Source organism: Schistocerca serialis, chromosome 4 (assembly GCF_023864345.2).
Source record: "Schistocerca serialis cubense isolate TAMUIC-IGC-003099 chromosome 4, iqSchSeri2.2, whole genome shotgun sequence".
Classification (NCBI taxonomy): Eukaryota; Metazoa; Arthropoda; class Insecta; order Orthoptera; family Acrididae; genus Schistocerca; species Schistocerca serialis.
Window position 1 is genome coordinate 886538121 of NC_064641.1, and position 26718 is coordinate 886564838.

Genomic DNA, 26718 nt, shown 5'->3' on the forward strand with positions numbered 1-26718 from the left:
CTCAGCTTCTAGCCTATCAGAAATGTTAGCATCTTTACCCTAATTCTGTGTTTTTTAAATCAAACTCTATCCCCTGAGGCTAAGAGAACGTACACCTCTTGATATGCTCAGGAAAAAACCTAGAGAAATATTTATTAAATAAATATAGAAAAAAAGCAGAAAACTTAAAAAAAACTTCTGCTACCTTAATTAAGAATTATATATTCAATTTATAACTGTTATTAATAAATATATGTAACAGCTACCACTCTCAACACTCACCTTAGCATCAAAGTCTGCAAAATTTGCAAACGATCCAGAAGATGAGTTTGGTACAGCAAATGGGTCAGGTGAAGAGAAAGGGTCACGACCAGGGTCAGGGCTAGGTGTGGGGGGAACAGGTGCTGCGCGGCCACCTGGCTGCTGCAGCGGCCGTGGTGGTGCTGGCCGAGGAGGAGGCTGTTTACTCTTCTTTGGAGGAAGAGCAGGACTCGGGCTTTCAGGGCGAGGTGGTGGCCCACTCGGAGATGGCTGCAGTGCAAATGGATCGCAACCAAATGGATCCTTGCCCGACATCTGGACAGTTAACATCTTACTGTTATTCATCAAATTCAAAAGAACTACTATGTATTTTACAAAACAACTTATAAATTTCCATAACAAATACATATTCCTCTCAATTCAAAATATGAATCACTTCTTGTAAACTTACAAAAATGCCTATAGCTGAAATGGAGAAGAAATCAAATTCTGCACTAAATATGCTATGCAAGACAGACAACATAAAATATTAAGATACTCAAATAACCTTAATTGTCGAAACAGAAGCTACCAGTTTTTTGGACTATAAACATGCCATATTAAAGAAAATGAACAAAGGGCAGGATGACATTTCACTAAGGTGGGCAACACGTTACAAATCAGAAGTTGCTACTGGGAAGCTTTATACACTGTTGTTCATTAAAATTGCAATACCGTGAAGACAACATACAACAAACATCACACTGCCATGAAGTTTAACACATCCTTGGATCTGCATATAAACTGCATGTATTTCAACACAACTGCACAAAGTACATAGCAGTAACAATATCAACATTCTTACATAAAGAGAGTAGGCAGCAGGTATTGCATCCAAAAATGTTTGTTGTTTGTGAGAAGGTGGTGCATTTAGGAGAAATGGCTACCAGCACATATTGGAATTTGACAGTAGCAGGATCACGGCCTATCGAGACTGCAGTTCATTGTTCCACTATACTGCTGTTCACAGTGGTCAGAATTCAATGACTGTCATACAAATATGGAAAGATTGGTTCAGAATCGCCATACTAAATGTCATGCAGGGTTTCAATGGGTCCATGAGACTAGTGCCCAAAAATACATACCTACCATTTGTTTGGTTGCACAGGATCAAAAAGGCATATCACATAGCTTTAAAGACGTAATAGGCTTCTTTGCAACAATTCAAGTACCTGCACAGCCAGTGTGACAATGTCCTTAGCACCATTGACTGTCACTAAAATGACCATAGTATCTAAACAGACAGTGTGACAATGACCTTAGCACTACTGGCTGTCAGTAAAATGACCTTCATTGAAGGTTCCCTTAACATAACAGCAGAACAGACACACTGACAGATGTGAACCGAACAATTCTGAACCCATGAGTGGCATCACATTTCCTCATACAAGTCCAGGTTCTGTGTACTACTGATGTATTTGTGTGTGGAGGGTCCAAGGAGAATAAACAGGGTGTATACATGGACAAGGAAAAAAAAAAAAAATTCCTGGATTTTTCGCGGATTTCCCGGTTGAAAATACACTTTCTCCCGGGTGAAAATACACTTTTCTCATGTTAGGTGACAGTATATTTTTCCTCAGCACTGTAAAACTTAACAAACCTTACGATGTTTACTGTTTTCTACACCAACGCAAAATTTTCCAGCACTTTAGAAAACGAAACTCAGGGGGAAAAAACACGTTTTGGAAAGACCTTTGATGTGCAGCAACATGTACGCTGCATTTTTTCGTGTTACGAAGGTATAAATTCGAATTCCACCAAACATCGCACATTAATTTCCGAAGCATTGAAATAGAGATTGCAACATACTTTTGTAAGCTAGTCATAGCTCATGTCACGTGATCTCGCCAGCTGATGACAGCATAGGACACGTGATGTAGTCAACAAATAGCAAGATCACTCTCAAGTAGTGCGAACACACAAATAAGAAATGTTAATGGTTTAAATTAATATACACATATATAAGGAAAACAAACTTTCACATATAATATTGGTCTCTAAGATTAATAAGGTGCAAGAAGCTAAGCTTCCACATATAATGTTGCTCTTTTTGCGCGTGTTACACTTTAAGATACAGCACACAAATGTGCCAGAAAATTTTTTAATAATGACGTAAATGTCTGATCTTCTGGGCTCGAAATTCTTCTAGATGGTCATCCTCAAAGATTTGATTTTTAAATGACAGTCAAACGTTCAGTGATTTAAGAAATTCATCGTACATTCTCGCATATAGTTCATCTTTTGTAGAAGGAAATTTACTTTGAAAGTAACGCTTTTCAAATCACCATTTGCAATATTTTCCCGTGACCTGTTAGAAATTGGTTCGTTTCAGCAGTTGCCACACAGCACCAGATAACAGCCATCACTGCGCTTGCGCAGCTACAATGACACAGGAAGCCCATATGTTCGTTCATGTAAAACATTAAAAGATCTTGCATTATGTCGTAAAAGAAGCAAGACATCAGAGGATACGTCAAGAGCACCGGAATTTCATGAACCATACAAAAATTGCATAATTCGGCTTAAAGTGCACATTCATATGTCCATATTTGGATGTAAATTTTCTTGAGTACTAGTACTGTATTACCTCACATTTGGTTCTTTATTATGGTATAAAGCCATACGAGTTAGAAGATGGAAAACGTGCACTTGAAATGCAGCGAACAGTTGAAACTAGTCAACAGTGTGAAATTAAACTCTTCGTTTCAAATAAATTGACTGCCTCAGCGCAAAAGATTAATAAAAGCCAAATCTCTTTAGCAAACCGACAAAAATAGCTTCATTGTTCTGCAAGGCGATTAATGCTTGACTGTCAAAGGTGGAAATAAAACCTGAAACTAACAACATATTTTAGCCTTCTGTAATTATGTGAACATATTTTAATTCATTTGGTAGCTCCTGGCCACAGAAATCTGTTTTGTTTTCATTTAATGTGAGAACAATTAATGAAGAGAAAACAGCACAATCACTAAACGTAAACACAGGTCATGTGGAGACTACCCACCTCCCCACTACAGCTCAGATTGCTCTGTGCGTCAGCCCCGGATCTACGATATTTTTGAACCGGGACAATATTAGATAGTGGCGCCCAGCCACACATCTGTAGCCAGAAGCAGGAGAAGGTACTACTCATTTGCGACTCAACTGCGCATGTGCAAGAGCTGCCCGCGACTGCTCAAATGAATCTAATGTAAACAGCTGTCACGTCACGCTCATCGGAGGCAATTTGTTGTTAGGAAGCTCAAAATGGCTCTGAGCACTATGGGACTTAACATCTGAGGTCATCAGTCCCCTAGAGCTTAGAACTACTTAAACCTAACTAACCTTAGAACATCACACACATTCATGCCCGAGGCAGGATTCGAACCTGCAACCGTAGAGGTTGCGCGGTTCCAGACCGAAGCGCCTAGTACTGCCCGGCCACACAGGCCAGCCTGTTAGAAAGCATTGCAAAGTCTTCCTAAAGTCTTTGACACACTTTGCTGTTGGCAGACACTTGTATGAGCACTGTGTTTTGTTGTATATGGCGCTTTTCCTTTGTGACTTAAGTATTTTTTTTACTTTTTTTTCTCTCGTCCATGTTTTGTTGCTGCAGTATTATTCTGCAGAAGTGGGATACAGTAATATCCTTTGCTAGAGTATTGGTTCTTACCAGTCAGAATCACAAAATTTAACTGATAACCAAAACAATGAAAATTTCCTAGAATTCTAAAAAATTCCCGGGTTTTGCCCAGTTTTCTCTCGCACGAAAAAATTCCCGGGTTTTTCCTGGATCTCCCGGGTCGTGTACACCCCAACGAATGTTGTCATCTTGTATTCATAATGATCATTCTGCCCCAGCACTGATGTGATGGAGTGAGGCGTGCCTCTGGGTACGTAATGCAATCAGCTCTGGTATACCAGCCCATAATTTGTATGGAGGCACTAACATTTATTATATGTTAATGCCAGATCACCACAGATATCTCCATGATCTTTACACTCGAAAATCATGAGCCAACAGATGAGTTTTGTGTGTAACATTGGATAGAATTGGGTCCAGCGCTGTGACACTGTCGCAAAAAATGATTTACGGAGGTCAGTGAAATGATATTATCAGTTAATGAATATGAAGAACAGTACAAGTGATGGGAGATTGACAGGAGCCGGATAATAGCTGTGGTAGATATATTCTGCAACTCATTTTCATTCTGCAAACTGCAGCGACATTATCAGTGGAAAACTATGTAAAATAAAGGAAAGGCAACCACTCACCTATAATGCACTTGTGTGGTACACAGAAACAAGTAACAGAAAGCAGTATTCACATTAGCATTTGAGCTCTTCCACTTTCTCTAGTAAAAGTAAACATATTCACAAACAACCCAACATACACTCAAATGCACATTCCTATGGTTGCAATAGGACTGATTATTGGCTATCAGTTATTGAGGACAATTACCTGAGCAGATGGGAGTGGGGAGGGGTAGGGAAAGACACATGAACCAAGGTGGGACTAGCAGGATACTTTGAGGTAGGTCTTTATACAGATGACTCGGTGGCAGCACAACAAGACAAAATGAGTTCAGAGGCTAGAGCATATAACAAAAAAGAGAGATATGGAGAAAGAGGGGGAAGGGGGGTGAAGGGACAGAGAAAGAGAAAGAAGGAGAGATGCTATCATGACAATACAAACCATTGTCCTTCAATAGTTGGAACAGCATTCCCAGCACCATCTGAGAAAGCTGTTCCAGCCACTCCAGTGTTATGCCTGCATGAGATTACCTACAGCCAAGAATGAGCCTGCTATTCTGATCCAACAACTACATCAATCCCTCACAGCTCCTGATCATGCCTTCCTGACTTACTCCACCTTCCGTATCCACAAAAACTTCCTCCACCCTCCACGATACATATTGCTCCTGAGCACCCATCCAATAACACTGTTGTCAACCTTTCTCCCAAAACTCTGACCTATCAGTACTTTCTAAAGGCCTCACCCTTAGCATCAAACCTAAGTTCAACCATGCTGGACTTGAAACAGACCTCCTCTCCTTTACTCATGTCCTGTAGTGAAAACATTTCTTTGCTACATACTCCACTGACTATAGCCAACCAAACCCCCACAAAGAACCTTGTTTAAAACAGTTCCTATCTCCCTACAGCTGAGATCCTCGTCCTTTTTCACAGTCATCCCCAGGCTATCTTTCAGGAATTCCTCACTTTTAAATTGGCCTCACTTTCCTTTCCTAGATTCCTCCACAGTGAATCCAACATCACTCCTACGGAGCATGCAGCTATCTGTAACCTCAAAACCAATCCAGACCTTATCACCCTTCCAGCAGACAAAAGCTACATCACAGTGGTCATGAATTGCAGTAACTACATGGCTGAGGATCTCCGCCAACTTTCCAAAACCTCTGCATACTAACCTTACAACCATGATCTGCATCCCAGAAGTGGAATAGGACCTCCATCAGCTCCTTAAGGCCTTAGGTTCATCCCAAAACCTGACATCTAAATCCTCCTCCGTCCTCACACTAGCAACCCCTTACATTTCCCCAGTAATCCAAAACCAACCCCACATGTCACACCATTGTGGCTGGGTAGGATGCTCTTACAGAACAAATCTCTACCTTTGTTGAACAATGTCTCCAAACTATTGTCCATAGCGCCCCCCCCCCCCCCCCCCAACACTACAGTCAAGACACTGCTCACTTCCTTCACTGTCTTTCCACAGTTTGTGTCCCATTACCACCAGACTCGTTGTCGATCACTGTGGATGAGTCATCCCTAAACACCAACATCCCCTGTGCCCTTGGCCTTGTGGCCATGAAATATTACTTTTTCCAGTGTCCTCACGATACCAAAGCCACCACCTCTTTCCTAATTCATTACCTCTTTGCTAAAAATCCTAGCCAATCATATGCTGACCCACAATTATCTCATTTTCGAAGTCAAAATCTACACACAAATCTGTGGTGCTGCCATGGGTACTCGCATGGTATCATCCTATGCCAATTTATTTATGAGGTACCTGGAGGAATTCTTCCTATTCAGTCAAAAACTAAAACACATTCTCTGGCTGAGTCATTGCTGATATTTTCATGATCTGGACACATGGCAGGGACAATTTTAGCTCTTTCCTCAATATTTGCTTTCACATCCACCTCATACAGTATATCTCAATTCAACAAGCCACCTTCTAAATGAGAATCTCCACCTCCCACAAGGAATAATCACCAACTTAACCTCATATTTTACAGAGAAAAAGGCAAACTTGCAAGTTAACAGCTCTAGCAATCGACCCCTTGCAAAATTTGGGCCATAATTCTGACAGTATCCAGTTATGACCTTTTAAAACTTTTGTGTGCACTGACTGTCAGCTGCTCCACCCCACTGCAGTTGCCCAATGTCGAGTGTGAAGTACAGTACAGTAGAGTGAGCAAGCTGTTTGTGAAATAGTGTTTTTATGTTGCTGACATGCTTTATTCCTCATGTCAAAGTGCACAGTTTCTAATCTGTAGCTGGTACCATAGATATCTTTGCTCTAAACATTTTTATGTTGTAATTAACAAACGCAGTGTGAATGGATTAGTATGTCATTAAAGATGTAGTGTAGCACTATTGGACTATTAACATTGCTGTTTTGTGTTATTTTCTTTGTATACTAAAGCCAGCACTGTTAAAGTGAAGTAAATTTGCGTGGATGCACTGTTCAACATGTCTGGCATGATTAAATTGTAAATTGAAAATCATTAATTTCGTTACATAATAATTCTTCAGTTGCTCAGGTTTATTCATTTTGATGTCTGCCCCCGGTAGCTGACTGGTCAAAGTGACGGATTGTCAATCCTCTGTGCGCGGGTTCGATTTCTGGCTGGGTTGGGGAATTTTCTCCGCCCAGGGACTGGGTGTTGTGTTGTCCTTATCATCATCCTATCATCCTCATCGACTGCAGGTCGCCGAAGTGGCGTCAAATTTAAAGACCGGCACCTGGCGAACGGTCTGCCCGACGGGGGGGGGCCCTAGCCATACGATTGACTAAATAAATTCATTTTGATTTTGAGATGTACTTACAGCTGCAGGATATCAGTTTGAGAATACTGTTACAATAAAAACTGATTGTATAAGTTTGTAAGGTTGACATACATGGAGGTGATAAAGGCACAGGACAGAGAAATGCACATATATAGAAGGTGGTAGTATCATGTACACAAGGTATAAAACAGAAGCGCATCAGCGATGCTGTCACTTGTATTAACATGATCCATGTGAAAAGGTGTCCGACGTGATAATGGCAGCATGACGGGAATTAACAGACTTTGAACACAGTTGGAGCTCGATGCATGCGACATTCCATTTCGGAAGTTCAATATTCCAAGATCTACAGCGTCACAAGTGTGCCGAGAATACCACATTTCAGGCATTACCTCTCACTACAGACTATGCAGTGGCTGACGGCCTTCACTTAACAACTGAGAGCAGCAGCGTTTGCATAGAGTTATCAGTGCCAACAGATTAGCAACATTGCATGAAATAACTACAGAAATCAACGTGGAATGTACAACAAATGTATCCGTCAGGACTGTGTGGTGAAATTTGGCATTAATGGGCTATGCTAATAGCACGACATCACCTGCAGCACCTCTCCAGGGCTTGTGACCAAACTGGTTGGACCCTACACGAATGGAAAACCGTGGCCTGGTCAAATGAGTCCCCATTTCACCTGGTAAGAGCTGATGGTAGGGTTTGAGTGCGGTGCAGTTCTCACAAAGCTGTGGACCTAAGTTTTCAACAAGCTGCTGTGCAAGCTGGTGGTGGCTCCGTAATGGTGTGGGCTGTGTGTACTTGGAATGGACTGGGTCTTCTGATCCAACTGAACCAATCATTAACTGGAAATTGTCATATTCAGCTACTTGGATATCATTTGCAGCCACTCACAGACCTCACGTTCCCAAACAATGATGGAATTTTTGTGGTGACAATGTGCCATGTCATTGGGCCACAATTGTTTCTGATTGGTTTCACAAACATTCTGGACAACTCTAGTGAATGAGACAGTCAGCCAAGTCACCTGACAAGAATTCCATCAAACATTTATGGGACATAATCAAGATGTCAGGTATGTCCACCTCCTGCCTCCTCTCCCTCTGCCTTCAACATCCCATGAATAGGAGGGCTCTGTCAGTCTGCTGTACAGTAATTTGCACTTGGGCATTAGGCGGCTGCAATGGGGGCAGAGTGAGTGACAACAACTGATGTGCACAAAAGCTGTACTTTAAGGAGGTCATCATTGCCTACTATCAGAATTATGGCCCAAATTTTTGCACAGGATCAATTGCTGGGGCTGATATCCTACAAGTCTGCTTTTTTCTTTTTAAAATGTGAGGTCAAGTTGGTTACGGCTCCAAAAATACATCTGTTCATATCAAGCACACCAACCACCACAGCACCTCCACTCTGACAGCTGTTACCAGACCCACATACAAAAGTCACCTCCTCATAGCCTCACCATTTGTGGATAATGCTCTGCAGTGAAAAAACAGGAGTCATTGAAAAGCCAGCTCATCTATAAACAGATATTTGATGTCATTTCCTCCTCTGACACCAGTAAACCTGTTAAATGGCCACTGAACAGCACTCCTCCATCAGCCAGTATCACATTGGCCTTGAAAAAGGCAACTGCATCATCACCACGGCTTCATTGTGCCTCGAGATGAGTGATACCCTGCCCCTAAGTCCTACCATCACTCAAATACTGTTCTGCCAAGCACGCAGCATCCAGATTAACCTTGTACATCCCTAACCCAATCCTGCACCACAAGGGTCATTTTCTAGTGCCTGCTGCAGGGGCAAGATTTGTCCCGTACACCCACTGACCACTTCCTGCCACAGTCCAGGCACCCCCATTATACATCAGCTGTGCTGTAATTACTGTAGATCATTCTAAGTGAGCCTGGCAAGCGAACAACTGTCTACTCACATGAATAGATACTGCTAATCTATGGTAAACTGCAAACTTGACCATCCAGTTGCTGAACATGCTGCACATCGCAACACAAATGATTTCAGTAGCTGCTTCACTAGAAGGGCCATTTGGATACTCACTCCCTGCAAAAGTTTCTCTGAGGTACGCAGATGCGAACTGTGTCTCCAGCATAGGCTGCACTCTTGTTATCCGCCTGACCTAAACCTTCACTAACTTGTTTCTCATTCCTTCTCCCTACACTCTCCTGTCCACATCCTTCCTTCATCATACAGATGGTGTACTGCCTTCTCCCATCACCCAGCACTTCCCATCCCCCCTCCCCCCAGAAGTGGTGAGCAAGTAGTCTGGTGGTAATGGAAGAGGAACTGTGGAAGGGAGGTGAGTAGTGTCATGAATGTATGATTGGAGGTTACAGACGATAGTCTGCAGGGGTTGGTCAATCAAGGCAGAGGTTCATTCTGTAGGAGCACTGTATCTGTTTTAGACAAGGTTTTGTGTGTGTGTGTGTGTGTGTGTGTGTGTGTGTGTGTGTGTGTGTGTGTGTGTGTGTGTTGGGCGGGGTGGGGGGAGGGTGTGTGTGTTGATTTGCTGTTGTCAGTGGGGTGTGTGGTGAAGAAATGTTTCCACCACAGGAAACAAGTAAAAAAAAGAAGGTTCTTTACAAGTACAGCATGGTTGAGTTTACATTTTAGGTGAATGGTGAGGCCTTTAGAAAGTACGGGGACTTCTGCAGAGGTCAGAGTTTTGGCAGGAAAGTTGACAACAGTGTTACTGGATGGGTGCTCAGGATAGCTGTGTTTCAGGGAGGGTGGAGAAATTTTTTGTGGATATGGAAGGTGGAGTATGTCACATAGGCATGGTCACGGGGCTGAGGAATTGATGGAGTGGTTGCATACATACATTAATTCTCGTTCCATAGATTACGAATACGACATTTCGTAATAATGCAGAACGTGTCACTTTATTATAAGTTTTCTTTACACAAAATAAATATTTTTTTACAGTTACTACATATCTAAGAATTCATCTATTGAGTAGGAGTTGTAATTCAGAAATTCTTTTAATTTGCTTTTACATGTTGGTTGGCTATCTGTCAGACTTTTAATACTATTTGGCAAATGACCATCAATTTTTGTGGCAGCATAGTTCATCCCTTTCTGTGTCAAAGTGAGATTTTATCCAGAATACTGAAGATCATCCTTTCTTCTAGTGTTGTAGCTATGCACTTCGCTGTTATTATTCAATTGGGATGGGTTATTAATGACAAATTTCATTGGCGAATATACGTATTGCGAAGGGACTGTGAATATCTAGAGTTCCTTAAATAAATGTCTGCAAGGTGATCTTGGGTGGGCTCCAGCTATTATTCTGATTACATGCTCTTGTGAAACGAATACTTTCTCTCTTAATGACAAATTGCCCCAAAATATGATGCCATATGAAAGCAGTGAATGAAAATAGGCATAATAGGCTAATTTACTGGTATGTTTATCACCAAAATTTGCAATAACCCTAATAGCATAAGTAGCTGAACATAACCGTTTCAGCAGATCGTCTATGTGTTTCTTCCAATTCAATTTCTCATCAATGCACACACCCATAAATTTTGAGTATCTTGCCTCAGCAACAGACTTCTGTTCATAGTCTGTATTGATCAATGGTGTTATTACTGTACAGAATTGTATAACCATGTTTCCTCAAAATTTAGTGCGAGTCCATTTGCAGAGAACCACTTAATAATTTGCTGAAATACATTATTTGCAATTTCCTCAGCTGATTCCTGCTTGTTGGATGTGATTACTATACTTGTATCATAAAGAGAACTAGCTTCGCATCTTCATGAATATAGAGAGGCAAGTCATTAATATATACCAAGAACAATAAGGGGCCCAAGACTGAACCCTGTGGGGAAACCACTCTTGACACATCGCTAGTTAGAGGACTCTGGAGGGTTTTGCAGACTATCTGTATTGTTAGTTTCAACCTTCTGCATTCTTTCAGTTAAGTATGAATTAAAACATTTGTGCGCTGTTCCACTCATACCACAATACTTAAGCTCATCTAGAAGAATTTCATGATTCACACAATCAAAAGCCTTTGATAGATCACAAAATATCCCAATGGGGTGATATTTGGTTATTCAATGCATTTAATATTTGATCAGTAACAGTGTTTATAGCATTTTCTGTTGAGAAGCCTTTCTGAAAACCAAATTGACATTTTGTTAGTACTTCATTTTTACAAATATGTGATGCTACTCATGAATACATTACTTTTTCCAGAATTTTGGATAAAGTTGTCAGAAGTGAGATTGGTTGGTAGTTGTTAGCATCAGATCTATCCCCTTTTTTATGCAATGGTTTAACAATAGCGTATTTCAGTCTATCTGGAAACTTGCCCTATTTCAGTGAGCTATTACATATGTGTCTGAGAATCATACTTATTTGTTCGGAACAAGCTTTTAGTACTCTGTTGGAAATGCCAATTTATTATTTTCCTAATTTCAGTAGGAGAGCTGGGTTGAATTTCAATTTTATCAAATTGCATAGGTACTGCCTTTTCCATATACTGCCTTCCATTTTCTAATGAATAGCTGGATCCTATTTTCTCTACAACACTTAAAAGATGATTATTAAAAATGTTTTCTACTTCTGACTTCTTGTTAACAAACTTTTCATTGTGTTTTACAGAAATACAGTCTTCCTGTGCTCTCGGTTGCCCTGTTTCCCATTTAACAATATTCCAAATAGTTTCAATTTTATTATCAGACGTGCTAATCTCAGACATAATGTACATACTTCTGGACTTTTTAATAACTTTTCTTAATACAGTGCAGTAGTTCTTATAATGTTTCACTGTTTTGGAATTATTACTCCTCCTAGTTGTAAGATACATTTCCCTTTTCTGTTTACAAGATATTTTTATCCCTTTAGTAAGCCATGGCTTTTTACATGGTTTCTTACAATTATATTTCACTGTTTTCTTAGAGATATTGTTTTCAAATATACTCACAAAGGTATCATGAAATAGGTTAAATTTTAAATTAGCATCATGTTCCCTGTACACCTCATCCCAGTCTGTAGCATATTCTTCCTAAAATTTTGAATTGTTAAATCGTTAATTGAACACACTAATTTGGAGGACTGTTTTGCATTACTGTAACTAGCTGTGCATCATGATCAGACATACTATTCTTAACAGGAAAAGTTTTTGATTAAATTTATCTTGGTCAATGAAAACATTATCTATCACTGTGCTGTACCACCTGAGTAGGAAAATCAATAACTGATGTCAAATTGAAAGAACCAAGTTATACTTCAAGGTCAAGCTTTCTATCAGACTCTTTCAGAAACTCTACATTGAAATCCCCACAAACAATAATTTGCTTTCCTCTGTCTGACAGATAGCACAACAAAGAATCCAAGTTTTTCAAAAATAGTTGAAAATTTCCCAATGGGGACCTATACACGGCTACAATTATAAAAGTGCCATTATTTAGTTTAAGCTCACATGCACATGCTTCTAAATGTTGCTCCATGCAAAAATTTTTATTTTCCAAATTTTTCACACTATGACAAATTTTAACATATACGACAACTCCTCCTCTCTCCATAGTGTCTCTACTTACATGTGCTGAAAGCTTATACCCACCTACATTTACCATTTCCATACCTGTCACTATATAATGTGCAGACAGGTATAGTACATCTGTTCCACCCTCAGATTCTGAATCTTCTAAGCAAACAAGAAGCACATCTACTTTGTTTTTTAATCCTCTGATATTCTGATGCAATATGTAAACATTATTTCTCACTGTGCTTTTATGTGAATCTTGTGACACACTAACATTATGTTTCACTGTACTGTTATGAGAATCTTGTGATATTTTCACATCTTTAGTACTGGCCTGTCTGAACTTCTCATTAAGCCTAATTTCAATTAATGTAGGATGATTGGACACTGATCTTAGCCAAAAAAACTACTTCCATGAGTTTTAGTGACCCCCCCCCCCCCCCCCCCCCCCCCAAAGATCTTGCTACCATCCCAGGCAGTTTACCCTTCCCTTTCCTACTGAGTTGCAGGCCATGTCTTGTGAAGTTCCACCTACCAATACCATCAACAGGAACCAAATCTATGCCTGACAAAGTAGCTGCCCGAAGCAGCTTATCTAACTCCATATAGACCCTCCTGAAAGAGCTGTTCAATTGGGGCTGATCATTACTGCATGAAAGTAGGAACCAAGCCAACATCTGTATGGTTTGTTGCAGATGCTACGTTTGCCAGGTCATACTCAATATTGTAGCCCTGATCTCTATCAATACTGTTTCCCACTCCACTAACTACCACAACATGATCCTGCTTTGTAAAACCCTAGCACAATGATCCTACATCCTCTATCACTTGGCTAAGACATGCACTGGGCTTGAAAATACTTGTTACCTGGTACCTGTCACCTAATTTTTCTTGCAAGATCTGGCACACACCTCTTCCATGGCTACTATCTAACAACAGCACTTTCCTCCTACTTTCTACATTTTTTGACAGCTGGTTTCCCAGTGGAAGTCTGTTGAGTGCTGATTACACTTACATCTACTTGAGCCTCTTCCTTAGCTGACTGAGGTAGCAAGGCAAATATATTGTTTGCGCCAATGATGAAACTGTCAGATAGTGTTCTCTTTCTGTGGCTCTGTTCCTTGCTACCACTTTCCACCTGTCTTCACCCTCCTCCCCCCTTAACCTCATCAGTTCCTCCCTAGCACTATCCAGTTCAGCCTGAAGGGCTCTAATCTTCTCTTCCTGTTCTGCTATTTTCCTATCCCTTGAACATAATCTGCAATACCATGGAAGAGACCCATTTACTTCCCCGATTCCCATGCCACTACATTCACCCCAATGTAACCATCTGCCACAACAGCTGCACAGAACCCCAGAACTGACTTTCCTATGGCAGCTCAAACACTTCTCACTCATGGTTGTTTACAATATTTTTAAAAAATTTATCAAGACAATAACAGTAATATTCTATTAACTACAGATCACATGAGTGAGTGAAGTTATGTGGTACACTAATATACATGTATACTATTAATATAATAACATAATGCAGTTAGACTAATGTTAAAAATCAGAATTTGTATTCCCGAAAAATTAGGCCTAACATAGTGTATGTGCGATACGTACTTTATGCGTATTAAAAGGAAATAAATGATAGAACTTAAAACTTTTAATTCTCTGAGTAGATACGGCACAACTAAATATATGTGTAATGAAAACAACCTAAATTCTTCACTTAATACTTAAAGAAATGTCTTAAATTTGTATGTAAACCTACATCTAAATAACCCGGAAACTGGCCCTTATGTAATGTATTTTTTTTTTTAAGAAATACTTTGAAACAAGTGAAACCTTCAATAGATAATATAAAACAAATTCTAACTAACTTTGTTACAGTATAATATTAACTTAATTGATAGTTATTCTAGAATTAATTACTTATCTTAACAACAGGCATAACACTGGAGTAGCTGGATCAGTTTTCTCAGATGGTGCCAGAAATGCCGTTCCAACCACTGGAGGACAACACCTTGTACTGCAATGACAGCATCTCTCTCTCTCTCTCTCTCTCTCTCTCTCTCTCTCTCTCTCTCTCTCTCTCTTTCTCCCCCCCCCCTCCCCCACATGCTCTCCCCACCCATCACAACCGCCATTTTCCTTTCTCTCTCCCCCCCTCTTCATCTCTATCTTCCTCTGATTTCCTCCCCTCTCTTCTTATCCCTCTGTTATATTCTCTATCCTCTGAACTTATTTTGTCTTGTTGTGTTGCCGCTGAGTCATCTGCCAGAAGACCTACCTTGCTGTTTGAATGATTTGGGAGAGGGGAACAAACAGCAAGGTCATTGGTTCCATTGGATTAGGGAAGGATGGGGAAGGAAGTCAGCCATGCCGTTTCAAAGGAACCATCCCGGCATTTGCCTAAACCTATGTCAGGATGGCTGGACGCAAGTTTGAACTGTCACCCTCCCGAACACGAGTCCAGTGTCCCACCTTGCTACGCACATCCTATCTGTCCAGGCAATTGTTCTCAATAACCGAAACCAAATAATCAGTCTCCCCGCAACCACAGGAGAGTGAGTTTGGGTGTACGTTGAGTTGTTTGTCAATATGTGCACTTTTACTACAGAAAGTGCAAGAGCTTAAATGCTAACGTGAATACTGCCTTCTGTTACGTGTTTCTGCACGCCACACACAAAAGCATTATAGGCGAGTGGTTGCCCTTCATCTAATTTACATATTTTTCCATCCAGGTATATTCATTCTTGTTAGATATTAACTGTGAATATCATAAAAAGAAAAAAGTTATTCAATGTATTGCAGTTAGTAAGGACGATTAACAGAGATTAAAGTATGGGGAGATACGATTTAGGATTGATGTCAATACTTGGGTGAAGATGAGAAATGAAAATAATAATCACCATGTACATTAGTTTTGCAAGAGTTGCAATGTTAAATAATGGCAGCAAGTTCACTATCGACAGACACACCAATATTTTAATAAAGATGATTCCCCGTGTATTTGATATCCGATTTCTTTGTTGGTAGTAATTACTTTGTGTCATCGGAGTTTTTTACAGCGGCACATCTGAATAAAATCTTCTAAGTTTTTAAGCTGCCCCAGTTTGAATAAAATACTCGAGCTTTCGATAGCTATGTCCACCACTGTAGTAAATTGTAAAAACCACTGACTGCCAGGGCTGGCATGGTTTTCTGCTTATATAGGCTCGATTGCAGCATCTGGCAACAAACAGAGCACGAAAACAATGCATGTGTGGAAGGTGAGTTGGGCAGCTCATAGCAGCTCTGACCTGCAGTGGGCCCAGGTGACTTAAATGGTGTGAGGGGCCAGTGCCATGTCTGAAAGGTCACTCCTACCTCCCTACGAGTGTCACATATTCTCCTTTTGATATCCAAAGCTTGCCCCCACACATTACTGTTAAAATTGCTGTTGTTTATTCTGATCTCAGCCACTTTCTTTATAATGGAATGCCAATATGCTGATACATGACTCGAGACTCTTGTCTTTTCAAACTGTATTTTGTGTCTGTTTTCCAGGCAATGCTTAGCTATGGCTGACATCAAGCTCAATATTTACCTCAGTAACTGCCTTAATTATTTTTCAATGAGGTCTGCTGCTTTTACTGTTTTATAGAGTTTGCAAGAATGATTAATGAAAGTGAAGCAATCCCAATGGATCAAATTTTCAATGACTGGATGGGAGTGCAGCCTGATTCTTATTATTTTGTGGACCAATATTTTAGCTGAGAGACATCCATGTAACTTTAGGATTTAGTATTATTCAAATTTATCTGTACCTTGTGACATGGTTCATTCGATAAAACTGACAGGAGGCGACTTAATCAACTCAAGTGGCATACTGCATTTTTACAATGCTGAAATCCACTTCTATCGTCATTTAACTGCAAGGAAAGATTGTATTCTTAGTAGTTGTCCTATGTCTGCCACCTGTCTGTCTGACAGCAGAACTGACTTAAGCTTTCCAGGTATTTTGCTTGCCAACAGAGTAACACCCTGTTTATATACTGGTGCAAAAATTTTGCTGTATTCACAGCTCTTATAGAATTTTTATTTTTTTGCTCTGAAACCTTTTCCTCAATAGTTCTGGTCACAGGAAATCACTATGTACGAGATGCATTCAAGTTCTAAGACCGCCGATTTTTTTTCTCTGGACTGGAAAGAGATAGAAACATGCGCATTGTTTTAAAATGAGGCCGCATTCATTGTCAATACGTCCCAGAGATGGCAGCACCGTACGGCAGATGGAATTTTACCGCCAGCGGCGAGAATGAGAACTGTTTTAAATACTTAAAATGGCGACATTTTCCTTACTTGAACAGCGTGCAATCATTCGTTTTCTGAATTTGCGTGGTGTGAAACCAATTGAAATTCATCGACAGTTGAAGGAGACATGTGGTGATGGAGTTATGGATGTGTCGAAAGTGCGTTCGTGGGTGCGACAGTTTAATGAAGGCAGAACATTGTGTGACAACAAACCAAAACAACCTCGGGCTTGCACAAGCCGGTCTGACGACATGATCGAGAAAGTGGAGACAATTGTTTTGAGGGATCGGCTCCAGATTTGGCATTTCTGTGGGTTCTGTGCACACAATCCTGCATGACGACCTGAAAATGCGAAAAGTGTTATCCAGGTGGGTGCCACGAATGCTGATGGACGACCACATGGCTGCCCGTGTGGCATGTTGCCAAGCAATGTTGACGCACAACGACAGCATGAATGGGACTTTCTTTTCGTCGGTTGTGACAATGGATGAGACGCGGATGCCATTTTTAATCCAGAAACAAAGCGCCAGTCAGCTCAATGGAAGCACACAGATTCATCGCCACCAAAAAAATTTCGGGTAACCGCCAGTGCTGAAAAAATGATGGTGTCCATGTTCTGGGACAGCAAGGGCGTAATCCTTACCCATTGCATTCCAAAGGGCACTACGGTAACAGGTGCATCCTACGAAAATGTTTTGAAGAACAAATTCCTTCCTGCACTGCAACAAAAACGCCCGGGAAGGGCTGCGCGTGTGCTGTTTCACCAAGACAACGCACACGCACATCGAGCTAACGTTACGCAACAGTTCCTTCGTGATAACAACTTTGAAGTGATTCCTCATGCTCCCTACTCACCTGACTTGGCTCCTAGTGACTTTTGGCTTTTTCCAACAATGAAAGACACTCTCTGTGGCCGCACATTCACCAGCTGTGCTGCTATTGCCTCAGCGATTTTCCAGTGGTCAAAACAGACTCCTAAAGAAGCCTTCGCCGCTGCCATGGGATCATGGCATCAGCGTTGTGAAAAATGTGTACGTCTGCAGGGCGATTACTTCGAGAAGTAACGCCAGTTTCATCGATTTCAAGTGAGTAGTTAATTAGAAAAAAAATCGGAGGCCTTAGAACTTGAATGCACCTCGTACAGCCACTTAACTAAAGTAGGTAACAGTAAACCTGCTTTTCACAGTGCAGGTCTATAGAGCATTCTGTGTTGGCAATTGTGAACGAGGCAATGTGACTTGTGTGTACTGCTCACTTTATCATTTGGCCTTGAAGTGTCATTTCAAGCTTAGACTGTGTGCAAATTGGCACTTTGTGGTCAGAAGGATTGTCAGCACGCAAATTTGCCCACCAACTGTGTGTACACCACAGTGAAAATTTGATTGACTGCATGAGACACAAAGCATTGCAAATGAGCCTTGTAGTGATCACCCATGGTCAATACCACCAGCTGATGACAGCTACCTACAATTTATAAACTGTACATACTGAGAGGAGAATGCAACACAACTGTGCACTGCTTTCTTTGAGGCAACTGGGACAGTTACATAAAACAGTATGCAACTGTCTACACATGATTAATTTGGCCTCCAGGCACACATTATGAAACAAGGTTCAAAGCCCCTACCAACATGGAGGATGAAAAAGGTGGGTAATATGCTTTATACACAAGCAGCCAGATATCAGTGAATGCAACAGAATGCAGGAGAAATGAGTGAAGCTGTGAGGCAAAAGGGCTGCCTGTGGAAGAGAACATGATACCGATCACCATCGAGGTGAACACGGTTAACTGGTGGCGGACAAGACAGAGCAGGACAAGCCCAAAGCAACCTATGCAACAATGAGGTGCAAAGTGGAAACGTTTACCATGATGACAACAGGCCAAGAACAAAGAGAGAGAGAGAGAGAGAGAGAGAGAGAGAGAGAGAGAGAGAGAGAGAGAGAGAATCTGAAATGTGATCAGAGAGAAGAACCGAGTGCCAAGTGTGGTTATTATCAAATATTCCATAGTACAGTGGAGATAATAACTGATGCTATCAGACATGAGAAGACAATGACTGTTTGCCAGGTGGCCGTATTTATACTGGCCACGAGGAACGTTAATGGCTGGTGCATTTACATGGTGAGATGGGTGTGCACTCACTATACGAGTGCAGCTCAGTGGCGATACAATGACCTGTAATGGTCATCTAGGTCAATTTCCTTAGGCATGCATTAGCTTCTGTGGAGCCTGGTAAGAGATCTCTCCCCTCCCTGAAACAGCCATTTACAGACAGAAACGCTCTGGACAGTGTTGTGGAGGGTGGAGTGGAGGTATGGGCAGAGACCCTGTCTCTTTGGCTGGGAAGGTGTCTGGCAGCATCCACTGGGACTTGCTGATGATGGACTTACCAGAGAGTTCCACCAGTCATTGGCAGCCACCAGGGCATTGGCCACAGTGACCCACTGTCACCAGAAGACTGTGGAGGAGATGGTGGGTGGATGCAACATCTGTGCTCAAGGCCAGAGCTGGCTGTGGTTGCGGCGCTCGAGCTCCTTTGGTGTTTGTACCAACATTAACTCACTGCATGTGGGTCTCCACTACCATCAACAGCATCCAGCCTCAGTACCCCCCATAGGATTAGGGCCACAGAGTAGTGCTGGGTGTGTAACAGTGGGAAGGACAGTAGTGAGGCTTGAAAGGGGGTGGTGTCAGGAGATGAAGCAAGGTCTGTGCTTGCCCCAATGGAGTAGTTCAGTGGAGCCAAGACTGCTAATTGGCATGGTTCAATAAGTGCTCAAATACAGGGTGAGAGCCAATGCAGTGGCACTGGATTTAACAGCTTTTTTCATTTGTGGTTTAAAAGTCTGAAAGAGACGTTCCATTTCACCAGCTGAGGAAGAATGGAATAGAGGGCTGCAGAAGTGTTTCATGCCATTAACCTCACAGAAATATTTGGAGGCAGATTCTGCAAGTTGCAGTCCATTATCCAAGAATGAGTGAGGCAACACTTTGATGGCCAATACCTGTGTCAAGGCACTGAGTGTAGTGTTGGTCACGGTGTAGCCACACGTGCAACATACAGGCACTTCCAATAAGCATCCACACTGAGCAACCTCTCTGATCTAGAGGACCTCCTGTTGGTAAAAATCAGGGTTGGGTCAGTGGGCAGACATGCAACACATTGGCACTGGAATACTGTGCCATGGTTTTATACTCGATGGTACGACTTTAGCACTCAGGAACAGTATCTACTGCTGGAGGTGTTGGGCTGTCCAATGAGGCTGGCTGAGGCACAGCCCGAATGCCACCAATGGCTTGTGGCTAGACAGAACTTCATCCCAAAAAAGATAAACATGAAACTTTTTAATGGCAAAAATCATTGGCAATGCCTCCTTTTCGATTTGGGAATAGTTTCACTAGGCAGGAGTGAATGTCTTGGATGTGTACATCATATGCTGTTCCCAGAGCCATCCCCATTTGTCTGTGCCAAGACAGCCATAATCCATTGACAGATGCATCAGTCACCAAAATCAGTGTCGATCACGAGAGAATGGCATGAGGCAAGAGGCAGATTTCAGTATGGTTTTCAATTGGGTAAAAACACGTTTGCAGTAGAGTTTCAGTCATATGGCACACACTTTTTATGCAACCAACTGAGGGGCAGCGCAATGTGGTGCACATGTGGCAAGAACTTTGGATAATATATTATTACGTCCAAAACCACCACTAATTTAAGTAAGTTCATTGGGCAGGGTAAGCAAGTTATTGCAGCAAAATTCTGAGCAGTTGGCCAGATTCCCTCTTTACTGTGCCAAATACTCCACTTCTGGCTTTTTTTTTTTTTTTAAACCTAACTGCAGCTCTCCAAATGACAATGCAGTCCTCTGTCCCATTGGATCATAGAAAGGCTGTATAGGTTTTACAAATGCTTCTGGTGGGAGGTCGTGTAAGAATGAGATCATTCAAGTAATCCATGCAAACCACAATATGCTGCGTCAGTTGTTCCAGAAACTTTTGTAAAACTGTGGAAGAGGACAGTAGTGTTCTGGGACTTTTTATCTAACGGTAACTAGAGATAAGCGTCAGCAAAGTCAATCCTGGAATAGTGTTCCCCTTCAGGGAGTTTGGTGAGGATGTCTTCTGTTGGGGGCAGAAAGGATATGTTTTGCACCTGCAATTGGATATTGTAGTGCCCTAAAATCCCCACACAATCTGAGAGAACCCCTGGGCTTTCTGATGACTACTGCTGTGGTCTATCTACTAGACTTCACTGGCTTGATAGCCCCAGCAGCCTGGAAACTATCTTCCACCTGCTTCAGAGCAGCACTGGAACTGACCTGGTCGGTAAAACCGAGGTGCGGCGTCCAGCCAATGGGAGAAGTGCACGTAAAAGTCTGAGACAACCTGCAAGTCAAGATGAAATATAGATACAAAAGCAGCACATATATCTTCCAGTTCCTGGAAATGGATTATGGTTGATCCGACCATGGCTTCATCAGGGATAGCAAATCCAAACAACCTAAGATGTCAAGGCCAAAAATGCTGGTAGCACACAGGTGGTCGACAACAAATAATGTACTGAACCACGTAACACATCTGCAGACCACAGTGGTTGATAAGTGCCTACGAAGAGGTATAGAATCAGTCCTGTAGGCCACCAAATACCATGAGGGTGGGGAAAACTTTATTCAGCTCATTTGTGCATACGTTACCTGATTTGCCAAAGAAATGGTGGCCTCTGTGCCCACCTGGAAACAGATGTCATGGTGAAAATGTGTGTAACAATTTCCGCACGAAGGGGTCGCCCAAACGGACTACCTACAGCAGTGCATGTACGGTTTTCTGAAGCACTCTTGGGGTGGGATGGGAGCTGGTTGTGCGGTTTCAACACACTTAGCAGAAATGCCCCTCTTTATCGCAGCACACACAGAATCCCAGTGATCTGGGCAGTCAACTCTAAAGTGACAGGAAAAATACTGTGCACGCAGAGGTAACGGCATGTAGGGGCGACCGGAGTCTCGGACACCACAATGACGAATTACAACACAGCTGAAACTTGGGGGTCATCCGACCTTGTTCAAAAATGGCTCTGAGCACTATGGGACTTAACTGCTAAGGTCATCAGTCCCCTAGAACTTAGAACTACTTAAACCTAACTAACGTAAGGACATCACACACGTCCATGCCCGAGGCAGGATTCGAACCTGCGACCGTAGCGGTCACGCAGTTCCAGACTGTAGCGCCTTTAACTGCTTGGCCACACCGGCCGGCATCCGACCTTGTGATGTGAGGGTAGAAAGTGTGGTGGCCCATTACATGCCCCACTTTGGTGCCTCGCCACAAGTCGTTTGTTAGCCTGCGCAGTTTCGATGAGTGTGCAATGCACAAGATGTCCTCCAGAGACAGGTTATCCAGTTTCAATGGTTCTCTATGGAATTCCAGTTTGGATGCCAGTTGAATCATGACTTCACAAATCAGAGGTTGCATATGAAGCCTTGCAGCCATGACTGGCCCAAGTGAAATAACATTTGCAGCATAAATGTTGCAAACCAGTGACCCAGGAAAGGTGTGATTATCCAGGATATTTATGGTATTGGTGAAACTTGAGCATGCAGCAACCACATGATAACTCTGGGAATAATAATTAGTCAACAGAATACATATATCCTGAAAGGAGAGCGCAAGTGGGTCAGACAGAGGCGTTAATTTTTGCAGGAGAAAAATTTTTGCCTCGTGACATCCATGACAAATAACAATCACAGCAATGAATCATATGCAAGTTTAAATGCCAAAAAACATTGCTTCAGGCAATGCAAATGTGTGTCCCAGATCTCTGCAGTGTCATTTAAAGTAGAAATGATGGAAGACATAGAGGGCATTGGCTGCGAGGGTTGATGAGGGCTGGAGTGAAGTGGATTCGTGCACTTGGAGTTTGTCTCCCAAAGCTGAAGCAACTTTTGCAACAAGTCTATCTGCAGCTGCCTAGGTTGCACTAGCTACTGCTGCTGTTTTGGCAGGCAAACCAATTTAGCATCCATGCTACTGAACAATATCCTTTTTCCTCATAGGCAATGCTATATCCACGAATAGCTGGATATCACCGCATATGCCAAAACTCACGAGAGAAACTAATAAAGCCATGAGATGGAAGGGCCACCTGCAGAAGCGAATGTGATACCAAACGGTAGTTGATCTAAACTGGGCTGATTGATGGCAGACAAGACACATACAAGAAGCCCAAAGCGACTTACGGCAAAAATTATGTGCAAAGTGAAAACCTCTGCCACAACGATGTCAACAGATCAAGAACAATTTCCTTACACACCTAAACTCAATAGACTGATGATCTCAGATGTTGAGTCCCATAGTGCTCAGTATTGGTGAAACTTGAGCATGCAGGCAACCACATGATATCTCTGGGAATTATAATTAGTCAACAGAATACATATAACCTGAAAAGAGAGCGCAAGTGTGTCAGACAGAGGCGTTAATTTTCGCAGGAGAAAACCTAACCAACCTAAACTCCAAACATCCACACATCAAATTCACTATGGAGACTGAAGCAGAGGGAAGATTACCATTCTTGGACGTCATGGTCAACAGAAGAGCTGATGGTACCCTGAGCCATGGTGTGTACAGGAAGAAAACGCACACTGATCTGTACCTGCATGCAGACAGCTGTCACCACCCTTCTCAGAGGGATGGAGTACTAAAAACACCAAGTACACAGGGCGTGCAGCATCTCAGATGCAGAGAATCTGCCCTAGGAATTGGAACACCTCAAAACCGTGTTCCAAAAAAAAAGGGTACTCGGAATGGCAGATTAGACGCACTCTCCGTCCTGCCACCAAGCACAACCTGTGGAGACAGATGAAGTCACGGAAGAAGAGGTAGCCACTGCCTTTATTCCGCACAATGGCGCACTATCGGGGAAAATCGGCCGTATATTAAAGAAACACTGAGTTAAAACCATCTTTTGCCCGCCCAATAAAACACGGGCATTACTGGGAAGTGTGGAAGATGACCTCGGTTTGAGGAAGGCTGGCATATACCAAATTCCCTGTGAGTGTGGGAAGACTTATATCGGACAAACAGTACGCACCATCGAAAATCATTGCCGAGAACATCAAAAGCACACTTGGCTGAAATATCCAAGTAAGTCAGTGGTAACAGAGCACTGTTTGTCCGAGAAACACAAGATGGATTATGAGCGTACCAAGATCCTGGCTCAGACCTCTAAATACTGGGACAGCTTTATAAGGGAGGCTATCGAAATTCGCACCAGGGAAGATCTTATCAACCGAGATTGCGACAACAATCTCAGCAAGGCTTGGGACCCGGCATTGAATGTAATTAAGAAGACTCTCAGCAAGAAGAACGAACTGGCGACCAGGTTGGACGTAGCAAGCACATCGACGCCATGGCTGATTCTGACGCCCACGTCTTCGTAACCGCCGGCGCGCGGGCGCGGACGGCGATGAGAGCGGCCCACGGGGAGAGGGGATTTAAATCAGCCGCCCGCTCCCAGGAGCTCAGTTCGTCAGCGCACCTGATGATGGCGACATGTCTGATCAGCGAAATATTGTGCCCGTTGGACACTGTGAACCGGGAGTATACCCATGGACTGTTCGAGCAACAAATATGCCGGGAGAAATTGAAGAATCACAAGAACAAAGAGACTCACAATCCGAAACCTGACCAGATAGTAGAACCAAGTGACAAGTGAGATTGTTACTGAACAGTCTGTAGTACAATGATGATAGTAACCGACAATATCAGATGCGAGTTGTAACGCCGGAAATGCATATCCTCCTATTTCCATCTATTGTACTATAAATTTTTTTCCTTATTTTGTTACTTGAAGATATGACGTTTCTGTGTCTTTGTATATTGTAATTGTTTTACTATTTGTATATACATGCATTTATGTCGATGTATAATTGGTTTGTTTTGTAAATACTATTTGTATTTTTACGTTGGGTCTTGCCTAGGGAAAACTATTCTATCGAACGAATACATCAATAGGTCGTGTGGAGAACCAAAGTGTTTAGGATCTTTGGTATTGTGAACTCGGCCGCACGGAGCACGGTCAGGGAGAGTCTGGCTAGAGGAGGGCAGTGGAGCAGGAATGTTGTGTGACGCTCCCGCGAGTTGCCGCGCTTTCTGGGTTTGGCAGCATGTAATTGCGCTCGACTTGCTATGTTAGTTTCTGACATGGTGTTGCGGACGGAAGGCGTTAGCTGGCACACATCAAGAGCCCGTTTCGGCTGGAGACCATGTCGAGAAGAAGTCACGCCAACATCCAATTTCTGCAACAGCGATGGCCGACAATGAGTAACTGTCGCCACCTCCTTGATTGACGACTTCAAACCTTCAATCAACCAACAAGGAAGACTAAAAGCACGTAAAGTTTTAGAGCTGTATGGCAGACCTCAGCTTTTCAAACTGTTGCATCAAAATTACAGCAACTTAGCATGAACCTTTGTTGCTCATTGTCCCAATTGCATTACCAAGCAGGGTCCCTTCCTTTTCCGAAATGATCCCGAGTGTCGTTGAAATTCAAACGCCAGCATAAAAGTAACATCACTCCATTTCACTGCTTTAATTTCAAAGTTCAGTTAAGGTATTCATAGCTGGCTACAATATTTAGATTACACAAGCACAAATTAAGAGTGCGAGTTTTGTTACCGTATTTTAGCTTACCTGTGACTGCAGCTCAACTTGGTACGTACTAAATTTTACTATTGTTAATTGTTCAGAATCATTTAATTCAAGTTCTAAGTTAAATCTCTTATTTCTAAATTGCGTAGATTCAAGTAGCTTTTGAAATGATTGTTGAGGTAGCCCAAGACTAACCGCATTTTACTGAATTTCGATGTGCTTCAGAAACAAAGCTCACTATTAATTTCAGTCACTAACTTAACTTTCAATTTTTCGGTTTTATTAATTCTTTTGCTAAATTAAGTCAGAGTGTAGCGAAATTTATTACTTTTGACAAACTTTCAGTTTTCACACTACACGTGTCAACCTTCAGCTGCCACGCTTCTAGTGCTAATTATATGTGTAATAACCTTTCTTTTTCAGTTACTATAGTAATTGTCCATAGGACTGGCAACCGTAATTTCCCCCAAATCTCAAATATCCAGTTACTGCTAGTTAATGGTTAACGTAACAGCCGGACATTTACTTTTTTTATTAACTTTACCCCTTTTCAAAATTAATTTTCACCAGTTTCATTTGCATTTTTCCTTTCATTTAGATGTAACCCTTTCCTCCATCTTTACCAACAGATTAACTTCGGTGACAATTGCTTTTTCCAAATTTCCATTAGGTACACGTGGTTTAATTTTTCACTGTCATTAAGGTCGATAAGTGAGGGGGGGGTTACAGAGTACAGAACTAAATGATCATTTGCTGGGTCGCCACATTTATACCGGCCAAGAGGAACTTTGTTGTCCAGCAAATGCATACATCAAGACTGGTGGCATGCTTGCTAAGCGAGTGCAAACATTGCGATACTATGCCCTATAATGGCCATGAAAGTCCATTTCCTCCTGCAGGTATTCTCAACTTCTGTGGAGCCTGATACCATACAACGGAACTTCTTGAATGGAATCTACAGCAATGG

At 42.0% G+C, this 26718-nt stretch overlaps 1 protein-coding gene across 4 annotated transcripts in view; it reads right to left on the bottom strand.

Moving 5' to 3' along the window:
- Positions 1 to 26718, bottom strand: part of LOC126473555 (epidermal growth factor receptor substrate 15-like 1) — a 179657-nt gene that overhangs the window by 18667 nt on the left and 134272 nt on the right. For all 4 annotated transcript variants that reach the window (XM_050100687.1, XM_050100688.1, XM_050100686.1 and 1 more), the window contains one exon: positions 262 to 555. In XM_050100687.1, the coding sequence (XP_049956644.1) occupies positions 262 to 555 (294 nt within the window). The remainder of the gene's footprint in view (positions 1 to 261; positions 556 to 26718) is intronic.